The sequence below is a fragment of the Triturus cristatus genome, chromosome 5_1 (assembly GCF_964204655.1).
Source record: "Triturus cristatus chromosome 5_1, aTriCri1.1, whole genome shotgun sequence".
Lineage (NCBI taxonomy): Eukaryota > Metazoa > Chordata > Amphibia > Caudata > Salamandridae > Triturus > Triturus cristatus.
In genome coordinates this window covers 304,199,865-304,211,715 of record NC_140587.1, presented here as the reverse complement: position 1 = coordinate 304,211,715, position 11,851 = coordinate 304,199,865, and the positions used below count along the sequence as shown (strand labels likewise).

At 38.8% G+C, this 11,851-nt stretch overlaps 1 protein-coding gene across 1 annotated transcript in view; it reads right to left on the bottom strand.

Annotated features, from left to right (window-relative positions):
• Positions 1–314: 314 nt before the first annotated feature.
• Positions 315–11,851, bottom strand: part of DERL1 (derlin 1) — a 57,508-nt gene continuing 45,971 nt past the window's right edge. Inside the window, exons 6-8 of the mRNA XM_085605034.1 lie at positions 6,078–6,130; positions 3,645–3,755; positions 315–1,907 (exon numbers count right to left, since the gene is read on the bottom strand). Coding sequence (XP_085461160.1) covers positions 1,766–1,907; positions 3,645–3,755; positions 6,078–6,130 — 306 coding nt within the window. The 3' untranslated portion in view covers positions 315–1,765. The remainder of the gene's footprint in view (positions 1,908–3,644; positions 3,756–6,077; positions 6,131–11,851) is intronic.

The window sequence follows — 11,851 nt, the reverse complement described above, 5'->3', positions numbered from 1 at the left end:
CCCGCCTCCACCTTCTGCAGCACTTTCAAAAATTTTCTCTAATGAAGAAACACCAAAATGCCTTTTTGCTTTAAGTAAAAAAAAAAAAAAAAGGATTTTGAGAGAAACGTCTGGAACTAATGCAAATAAAAAGAACTTACCTTTGCAATGCTTTGAGTGAATCAAAGCAGGATTTATTTTAAAAATCTGATTCTCTAATCATGATAAATACAAAATAATATATTACATTTGTTCCACTACAAATAAAAACTTGGTATGTTAACTCTGCTATATAATGCACTACTAACATGCATTAAGTGCTCTAAAATCATAAGCTGATTTGTAGCCTTTATTAAATGCAATTATTATGCAACATTTGTACAACACAGGAGTATCTGATCAAATTTACAAATCATGCAGATTCTTCACCCTGTCTGCTCAGAGGGTGCTTCATCGAAGGAAGAGACTTTGCAATAGCTATGGACACACTTTCAAATGTACTGCTTAAGATGATCACCAACTTCATATTTTCTTCAGACAAAAGCCGAAAACCTGTACTTTATTACACCATCGCACCTTCCGTTAATCAGGAGAATGCCTTGAGCCAATTTTGTTCACAGAGCAGTCCTTTATAAATTCTCACTCTACCTGTGCTAATGATAAATAAAGTGGTACTGCATCAGGGTAAAAAAAAAAAAAAAGACTGAACTGTTAAATCATTGAAAGAGGGCACTTCAGTCTCCTTCAAGAATATGCCACACTCAATGCATCCATATTCTGAATAACAGACTTGGAACATTCATCGATTTGAAATACATAAACTATGTGGGATCACAATCACCTTACTTTGTGGAAATGGAACAAAGGACATACAAACAGATTTATCAAAATACATATAAAAGGATTACCCCAATTATCATTTGAAAAGAAGATTTTAATTGGATTTTTGCCCAATATAAATGAACAGATAAAACAGGATTATATACAGGTCAAGTGTGGTTACCTTTTTGTTCCCTGGTGCTGTCATCTAGTCATTTATCAAACACTGTACTAAGTTTCCATCTCTCATACTTGAAAGAAAAAAAAATTCAGCTATTTCACCTGACAGCAGCGCATCAAGGAAATTTGAGTTTTGGAAAACATTCCGAAATGACATTGGGTTAGAGACATATTTTGGATGAGTTGTCACGTTACCAATATCAAAGTATTTATTTTCCCTAGGAAGGCATCTATGCTTTTTCTTCCTTAAGCGCTAAAGGAAGACTGTAGAAGTGAAGAGCCTACCAAGAAAACTAAAAAATCAAGGAAGTGCAATTTTGAAATACGGTTTGCATGTAAGAGGTTTACAAAAGAGGCATATTGAACTCAAAAAATATACTGGGTAATTCTAAAAATCAGCTTTAGATTCAAAATATTCTCACAAGCAAGATGACTATCATATTCTCCATTGATAGAGGCCAGGCCGCAAAAAATAGAGAAACCCATTCATTAAGGAGTCCTGAAATCGCATCAGCGATAAAGAAAAAAAAAACATATCAAAGACAAATTGAAAGATGCTCCCAAAAGAACATTTTGAAGATATGTTAAGATGAAAAGGCTGTGTAGAGCATTGCTCACTATTTTGAAGGGTTTTTACCTCCGTAAAAATGTTTACTTTGCCTTACATCAGAAAGTATTCTTCAGGGGTTAAATCCAACAGCGCTAGAAAGAACGGTCCTCAAAAAATTATGCGCCAGAGTTCTATGTGCAATAGCATTGTTTTTTTGTGAAAAGTGCTAAAAGTGGGTCACTGTTCACCTAGCCGGAATCCTTGACCCCAGGCATGCCTTCCACCTGCTGCTCCTTGATCTTCTGGAGCCCGACGCATACTAGCTGGTGGAACACCAAATCCAGATACTCCTCCTCTTCTACTAGGAAGCCATCGATACCTAGAAGCATAAAACATATGTGAGTAGCATTAGAAACAATTGTAATGCACATCTTTAAATTTAAACTTCATGGACATGGCCTAAAATTTAATGTGAACTAACGCTTTCGCTTGTAATACCAGATAAGCAGCAACTTCTCCAAGAGGCATCTCATTAATATTATTAAAATGGATAATGTGTGAGGTTTTACAAGCATGGACACACCTAAACGTGCTGCATTAGGGGCCGTATTATACATGCAGGGCATTTTCCTTCAGTGCGCTGGGCACACCTTTTAAAATGTCTGCCCAGCGCAATGAAGGAAAATGCGCCATATTATGATGAAAGTTCTGCCCTGGGGGCAGCGCATTCATGTGAAAAACGGAGCGGTTGCTTTGAAGCCGCTCCGTGTTTTTACAGTGCAGGCAGCAACCTGCATGCACTTTGCGGTGGGAACAGAGATCCCCTTGCTGGCGAGTGTATTGAGTGGACTACACCCGCCCGCAAAGGGATGTCTGGGGGGGTCCATGGGAACCCTTTTTCCCCAACTTCAAAGGTCTGCCATTAACGGGTGCACTGAAAGTGCGCCCCCTTTTAGATTGCACACTGTCAGTGTGCCTCCTGAGAGCTTCTTTGCCACTGCGCCCGCGTCTGTTATAGGCAAAGGGATTCCTTCATTTGCATGGGGCACACCCCCATGCAAATGAGGGAATGCCCTCTGAAGATAGTGTTGGTGCTTTATGTGCACTATTAGTTTTACAGAAGGGGCCGCACAAGTGTCTGCTGCCCCTTCTGTAATACCAAAGTGCCTAGGGGGGCACAAAGCGGGCGCAAACGCCTGTTCGCAACGTGGAAATGTTAAAAATCTTGTCATACCAAATGTGTGTTGTACAGGGGAGATATTAATCTAAACTTAATGCTTTAAATTGTAACAATTTCCATAAACTTACAACTTAAGCAAGGTCAGCAAAAACATTTTTTACCTTCTTTATCACCCACCATGAAAGAGGTTCCATCCAAATCTGAACTAGGAAAATTACACATTGGTTGTGCTAGGAATATCTGAATGTTGGTGAGATTCACTATATTATCGGTTTTAGGATAATAGAATTATCATCTGTGTCTGTGCCGTTTATTTTTTTTAAATAAATGAGGGGAACCTACAATACTACTCTATTCTACCTTGCTTCTCTTATTGTTCTCCAGCTCCCCCATCCACTGATTACTTTCTGAAATTCTTCCAAATGCTTTTTTACATTTTTGTGTATGCACATTTGAGCAGAATTAAGCAAAAACATTAAATAGTAAAACAGAGTATATTGGAAAAATAAACACTGTTCCATAATACCGAAATATTTTGTATTGCAGTATTTCTTTTTCATTTTGAATACTTTTCACTGATCTGATGTTGGACTGTCTTGCTATGCTCCCATTTAATATTAGTTGCACACAACAATCAGTATGTAAATTTCACTTTTATAGCTGGGTCACTACACTAAGTATTTAAGAATTCTACTTTGTTCTTACACCGCTCTCAAGGAAAGTCCAAATAGACACTTTTGCTCTCTATATGGTAGCAATACAATAGCTAGTGCATGAACCAAAATACCAACATAGAAGTACTTTTAAAGTTCTTAGTAAAATCCCTACCTGTTGACTCTTTTTCGGCAAGTTTTTATAATGAAAAAGAAGAGAATAAGCCTGGAGTTCTTGTTTAAAAGAATACTATAGAATACAAATAAATATAGTTAAACTCACAGAAATTGAGGAGTGGACAGGAAACTCCTTCCTCCTAAATCCATTGGATATTTGAACATTAAAAAGAAGTAAAGATGGCCAACTAGGTTTCCTATTAGTTCATTGATTATGCTGCAAGAGAGAAAAACAAATAACATTGCATTTTGCAAGAGATATTTTAAAATGTATTTTTGTACACCACACATATGTAATGAAATCAAGAAGCAAGGCAAATATCAATCATTTGACATTCTCCACTTTTTACAAAAATATTTTTGTCAAACACTTTTGAGAGTGCATAATCAAACCATTAGAAATATGCAAGAAAAAGAGTGGCCATCTATTGTTTTAGGTATACTGCAATCAGTGGAGTAATACTGTAGTAAGTTAAAAAAAATATAGAACTTAAGACATATGGTAGATATTTTTTTTTGTTTCCCTAATGTAACAATCTAGGTGTGACAGATATGCCCAGACCCGGGTCCCTGGTTCACTGTTCCATTGCGCTCCAGCTATACCCAGCTGTCCAAATAGTCCAAAACCAGTCAGGGTTGCTTGGGTTCTGGGTCAGAGTGTGTTTGGCCTGACAGTTTGGGCTGGACGGTTCCTACTGAAGCAGGGCCAAAGCTCATGTGTATATGTCTAGTTCTGTATGAGATGGCATGGTGACAAATAAAAATAGTATGTTGTTCTAACTAACATAACAAAGAAGTTACAAATATTGAAAGTATATGTGTTTAGTGATCATTGCTCCTAATGATCGATCAAAATGCAATCATTTACAATACTAAATGTTGGATTTGTATTTCAATACATGGTTATGCACTAATGTAAGCACATCCTACATGGGATTTACAGGATACTAGAACATCAAACCTCCGCAATAATGGAGAATGAGCGAGGAAGGGCAATACAACGAAAATTGGTCTCAACTGTAACACTTCTATTGCTCTACCCTCAAAAGCCATCTCAGAAAATATCACAAAAATATGATTCTTGCCTAGACGTGTTATTATTTTTTATGGAATTAGATGCTAATGTGAACCTTAACTTCACATCTCTGCAGTCTGTTTAGAAGAAAAAAACTCCTCCAAAAAGTCTATCTGAGGTGGAGCAAGCCTTTTATCTCAAAAACAATACTCGAAAGAACATCTCATGAGACAGATGTATACAGATTTTTTAAAAGAGAGTCCTGTAACATTTAAAGCGCTGAAAATACATAGGTGCTTGTACATCAGTACTTAGTGTAATAGAGCACCCCAGCGAAAAGGCCGATACGTTTTGATAATAAAGTAAGCTCTCAGTCAAAAACTGATAAATCAAACATGATCTATGGCACCAATGAAAGACCATGAAAAGGGGTAGTTAATATCCTGCAACTACAAGCAGCATAAGCTGTGCAGACAATGGTATTGATGGAGACTGCTACCTGCAAAGTGGTACTCGACACAAATCTTACAAATGGAGTATATTGCATTAACTTTCCTATGAGTAACTACATTTGAAATGTACATGATTAGGGCTTTACTGAATGTGAAGCTATATACCTCTACAATAATTTAAAAGCAGACAGAAAAGAAAGTCTTCATGAAAAAGGTACTAGATGATCTATGTACAGGAGGACTGCTCTAATGGAAATTTGATGAGGAGACAAAAGCAGCAAGACAGCGCTCCCAAGTTATAGGAGACTTAATCTGCTGTCCCTTTTAACATTTGGTGTTTTCCCGAGTCTCAAATCCAGACTCTGAAAATTGGAAAACAATAGGTACAATTAATAAGTATGTGGAAGAGGTCTTATAGAAAGTTGTTAACATTGGTTTATATTCCTTTTGTCCGCAACACAAGTTCTAGATGGAAAGTAAAGATTTCGTCAACTCCTGCTTTGAAAACGTGACCAATGTATTCACAGCAGGAGTGCGAGACACTCCACAGCCTTTAAGTTCACAAATATTTTTTATTTATTATTTTTATCAGTAGGAGGATTTTTCCGTACCCCTCTTATCCCATGTGTTGACAGAAATGTGAAGCTTTATATATTTAGAAAAAATGTGTAGTATTAAACACAGTCCAATGACAAATGCCAGATCAGGGTTGACTGTTGCACTCATTTTCGACACTCCTGTGATGGACAAATACACTGTCTATAAGCCAATTAAAAATGAATTAGGATAACAAATGGATCTAATAAAATGCATAAATGAACTGCAGATTAAGTGGGTGAAGCTATATATCCCACAGGATTGCCCAATTATTACCACCGAACACAGATCCTGAGAAAAACAAAAGTCTCTCTCAGATTCACTAACAAACATTATTATAATTTCATAAGACGAATGGCATTTAGGAAATACTAATGTTACAAAACTGAGTAGATGGACTGTTTGAAAGTAGGTGGTCAGAAACTGGTTACAGTCCTTTCATATTTGAGTCAAACAGGGCTCTACAAATACTTACGATCCACCAATGACATAGTTGAATCCAAGAATGACCCAGGGTAGATAACAGGCCTAGTGGAAACATAAAAGATACCCAAATGAACGAACATAATTGAACTACCCTTACGTCAGGTTATATCATAGCATTCATTCATTCTATATAATCTACTTCATGACAAAAGCATTTCAGTGAAAAGGGAGGCTACTCTGTCCGAAAACAGAGAATGTAAATTACTCTTAATGCATGGCATTCACAACATCTTTAGCCCTTGTATGGTTAATTTTGTTTATAGAACAGGTGGCTGTATCCATATTTGGCACACAGTTTGTGCCAATCAGACACTAGAGTCTCCTGAGTACCTTCTGCAGAATACTCATATACAAACTATCACATCAAATTCACTGTGAAAAATATTATGGCAAGACCAGAAATTCTGAAATACTCCAGTGCAACAAACAAGCCCTTTTTTGCTTCGCCAAGTGAGCTTATGACTGACTATATAGGCCTAAACTTCAGCGTTATTTCTTACAATGATCTGAATAAATTACTTACATTTTTTATCTTCTATTTAACTTAATGTTTCTGAAGTTTACATGTTTATAGTTGTTTTCTGTGATTATGTGCACTCCACTTTATCTCTCCCCTAATGTTCAGACTGCAACTCTCTACTGTTATGACGAGTGCAAGCACTAAACTACTTTGAGCACAGTGAGGAAATGCTGCACTAAACGGGAGCCGAATTCTGGCCGGTGTACAGAGCAGATCAGTGTGTATTCATGAGGATGCCAATCCTATGGACTCTGGTACATGCCCTTGCCCGCCTAAGTTAATCATGCCCACATGTACTCTTTTGTCTTCCCACTCCCCTGAGCTCATAGTCTGCATTAAGTATTTCCACTCACTATTTGGACATAATGCAGGCAAATATTAAAGTTTTTTTGATAGTTTGGTTTTGAAAAATATTAAACAGAGATAAACAGCATTAATAAACATAATTCAATATAGCATTATATAAGAAGCAATATTTTAGTGGGGTTGATTTTGGTCGTGTGAGCATAACCAATAATTTCAGAAATGAGGAAAGTTCAATCTTACCTTGGTGTAGAACAGGAAAGTATTCAGTGTCGTGGTGAATGTCAGTACAACAAAACTAACTACAACAGTCCCAGGTGTAAAGGAGGGGGAGGAGAAAAACAGCAGATATGCTTGTGGTGGGTTGGGAACTCAGGAGATCCAGCTTAGAGAGGTAAGCTATCAAAGGTTGCCATAGGTTGGTGAATCTCTTTTCTTAGTGAAAGCTTATGGGATATGTGCACCATCACCGGTGTCTGCGAAAGTTTGTAAAACAAGGATGCAATTGATAAGGAGATCCGATCATTTCCAGTATAGTGCAAGGAGTTGTTTGGCCGCCCCTGTTGCGTCAGTGCCTGGTTGGCGTGCGTCGTGCCCTCCAGTACGCAAGGTTTCATGCCTACGGAGGGGGTATCCCAAGACACCTTTAATACACCTCAGGATTTCTTTCAAGTATGTTTGAATCACAGAGCAGGACCACCAGATGTGCAGGAACATTGGATTATCAAAGTTTTAAACTGTTGTTTTCCTAATGCCATGGAGCCGTTTGTTCATTACTGTACTAGTTTTAAAATATTTGCTTGCCATTCCTCAACATTTGTTTGTTTGTATCTATCTGCATTAGCATGGATGGTAAGGAGAGGGATAACAAGGGAGTAGGCCATCTAATTTTCCAAGAAGATCTCAAAGATTTGCTATACATCAGCAGTCTTCTCCCATGCACAAAGTTCCCAAAGTCATTAGGAACTCAATGGTGCAAGTATAAGCCCGATCTGGACTCTAAATGGTAACTGGAAAATGCAAACTTTTTTCTGCTGGGTTGTAAAATCTTGAGTTTTGACAGGGTCACTTTAGAGGTAAAAGTGTATATGAGATGATAGAGAATAGCAATAGATCTGCTCTGCCACCAAAATAGGGGGAACATTGCACAAGCATGTCAGCGGGGCATTAGAAGGAACAATCCTTCTCGGAGGCAATCTTCATGGAGTTTTGATTATAGTGATTCACCACACGCTGGTAATGGATCCAAAGCACACATGTAAACCTGAAGGCTTGAGGTACCTTTGAAGTTTCAGAAAACTGGAGATGTTCATATTTTTCTTTACTTTCTGATACAGACGAGGAGTTTCCTCTTCCACTAATGTCAAGGACCAGACCAAAGCGAATTTCAGGAGGTTTATTCAACCAATGCATAATTGCACAAGGCTAATGTCAACATCTGATGCAAACAATAATAAAAGGAATACATTCCTTTAGATGGGGAAGGGAGACTTTACTAAATATTTCCAACATTCCATTCAATAGATATGAAGTAGCTCACACTATAGAAAACTTGGGATTGGACATCCTTTTTATAACAGAAACTTGGCCCGATGCTGCGTCAGATCCCAATTTCATCACTGCTACTCCCTCGGGTTTCAGAGCGATCAGAGTGGACAGGTCATTAAAACGAGGTGGTGGAGTGGCTATTATTTTTAGAGAACACTTTTTAGTCACCTACTATCCTGTGTCTACTCCTTTTTATGAGGCTCTCCAATTTACTTTTGTACTTAGTCCTAAACTGACCTTCAAAGGCATCCTATTGTACCGACCACCAGGTACGAGAAGTGCTTTTTTAACCAATCTTGACACTCTGCTTGAACCCATTTTCTTAAATAAGAACTTTACCATCCTTGGAGACTTTAACTTCCATGTGGAAGATTTAGATAATAGAGAGACGGTGGTGCTTTCAGATGCCCTAGGAGTGCTAGGGCTAATCCAACTGGTGCAGTCACCCACTCATGAGGCTGGTCACACGTTGGATGGTGTTTTTTCCTCAGCCCACGAGCTTACAGTGAAAGAAATCCTCCCTCTGTTATGGTCTGACCACTCACTTATTAAGTTTAGTCTTCCATGCATTATGGTCGGACAGGCTAACATTATTAAACCACCTGTCTCTACCTGTAAAGCATGGAATAAAGCAAATAAATTCTTCGCACCCACTTGGAAGCCTCATGTCCTCAATTTCAGGGCCATGTGGATTCAGCGGTCACCAATTACACTAATTGGATTTCTGAGGAAGTTAACGCCTCGGTACCCACAAAAATAATGTCCGGAAATAGGACTACTCCATCTGCCCCCTGGTTTTCTGAATCACTTCGGAAGGAAAAATAAAACTGTCGCCGAATGGAACGGCGTTGGCGAATAAACTATTGTGAGTTGGGAAAGCAAGCATATAAGACAGCCTTATTGGATTATAAAAAACTTCTTCTACTAGAAAAGAAAAATGATTTCACTCAACAGATTGAGTCAGCTAATAATTCCCCATAGGAACTATTTTTGGTTATCAATAAACTTGCTACGCCCAATAACACAGAAAAGAAGGTCAATCAAACATATTGCAACGACATTGCTGCAACATTTAAATCCAAGGTTCTGGATATTTTCAAAGTCTTTAAGGATGGATCTGGCCCTTGTTTTTCACCCCAAATGCGTGGTCCAGACCTTAACAATTGTACTTTGTTTAATTTCTCTCTGGTCTCTGCAGAAGCAGTAGAAAAGCATATCAATGAAGCTAGGTCAGGATCTCCTTTGGACCCATGCCCACCAGCACTTCTCAAAGGATTAGTAGATTTGGTGAGCCCTGGGCTTGCGGAAATTTTTAACTTGATGTTCGATTCTGTCATCTTTCCCACTAGTTGGAAGAAAACGTCCATCCTGCCCTTATTAAAAAAGCCTACTTTAGAGGCCACCAACCCCATCAACTATCAACTAATCGACCTATCGCCAGACTACCTATGCCAGCTAAGATAGTGGATAAAATTATGAATATTCAACTGTCTCAATTTATCAATGAGAACAGCCTGCTGGACCATTCCCAGTTCGGTTTTCGTAAGGAACACAGTACGGAAACAGCACTTATTAAAGCTACTGAAGAGATCAGAGCGGTGATGGATGGAGGAGGCTTAGCTTCTCTTGTGCTCCTCGATCTGTCTGCCACTTTTGATACGGTTGATCACACCCTTTTGCAACATCGGTTGGAGAAGCTGGGAGTGGGTGAAGCAGCACTGGCGCTGCTGTCCTCCATTTTAAAGGATCGGAGATCTACGGTGTCTATTGACTGTTTCAACTCTGCTTCTTACGTTTTGCCTTGTGGTGTCCCTCAGGGCAGTTCGTTGAGCTCCACCTTGTTTAACATCTATGTCTCCGAACTGGCCCCATTGATCCGGGAATTCGGATTTAGTTTGACGTCATACGCCGATGATACCCAGATTTTTGAAGCTGCATATAAACATCAAATCTCCCCTTTTCGGCAGTTTCAAAGCTGCATGAGTACTATTAACAAATGGATGATTACACATTGCCTCAAACTTAATTCCGATAAAACGGCAGTCTTGATTTTTGGCAACATGCAGCCAACCTGGAGCAATATGTGTTTGGCCGGCGGAGATGGGCATACCACCCAAACCAGCGGCGAAAGTAAAGAATCTGGGTGTACTGATTGACAATAGATGAACACTCTGTCAACAGACCAATGCTGTGGTCTCTGCATCATATTTTCTTATAAAGAAAATAAGGAAGATATTTCCGTACATCCCGGTGGATACTAGGAAAACAGTAGTCACTTCTCTTATTTAATCTAAACCAGACTGCTGCAATGGGCTATACCTGAATGCCCAGAATCAGTGCCTAAAGAAGCTTCAGATGATTCAAAATTCTGCGGCACGTCTATTGCTCAATATTCCCAGGCATATAACGGTATCTAACGAAATCCGCAATTTGCACTGGCTCCCTGTATTTCAGCGCATCAAATTCATGGCACTGTGTCTCGTCATCAAAGCCTTGAATTATACAGGCCCCAGACATCTTCGGTCGATGGGGGCAAGACTGCTGTTGGTGCCTAGAATTCGTACTGCACATTGGGGTGGCCGCAGTTTCCATTACGGTACATCTAGACTCTGGAACTCTCTTCCACCAGAACTTAGGAATGCCAGCTCCTTAACTGGCTTTAGAAAAAAATTTAAAACTTGGCTTTTTCAGTGTTAGGCGCAGAGCTTGCTGATTGGAGTCCCCAGCGCCAAGACACCCATGGGTATTCGTGTGCTTTTTTTTAATAAATCTCATTAACATAACATCACAGGATTGGAACATTAATTCACCAAATAGCCTGTAACAAGAGTATTTCATATAGATTTTTCCAAATTCCTGTTACAGATGCTAACGTATTGTGTTCTTTTTACAAGAGGGTAATGATTAAGACTAGGTCCACTAGCAGAATATTTGGACTTGGCGTAGGTTTGGCTTGGGGGCATTCCAGTGGGTGTAAAGGTACTGTAACAATGGGGACATCATTGTACTGTATTGTACCATACTGCTCTATTTTGGACAGCATAAATACTGCAATTTGATTAGAGTGTAGAGAAAGCATCTTCTTGAAAGATCAACCTATTACAGTGATAAAAAAAAAGCAATCTCTTCCTTCAAAGGTCTAGGATTTTACAACCATGCGTAACAAGGTTGGGAAAAAGACAATGCTCCTCTTTTTCCCCCCCTAGGCAGAGACTACCCTTTTGCAAGCCAATTTGCAATTAATTACACTAAATGTCAGAATTCTAATAATGTTTTATGGTTTAGGTACAGAGTTAGACTGCACTCTGAAAATCATTAAAGGTAGACTCAGATGTGGTTTGAGATGATTTGAAGAAACATATCTGGAATTGAGGGTACAATGTTTTTTAATA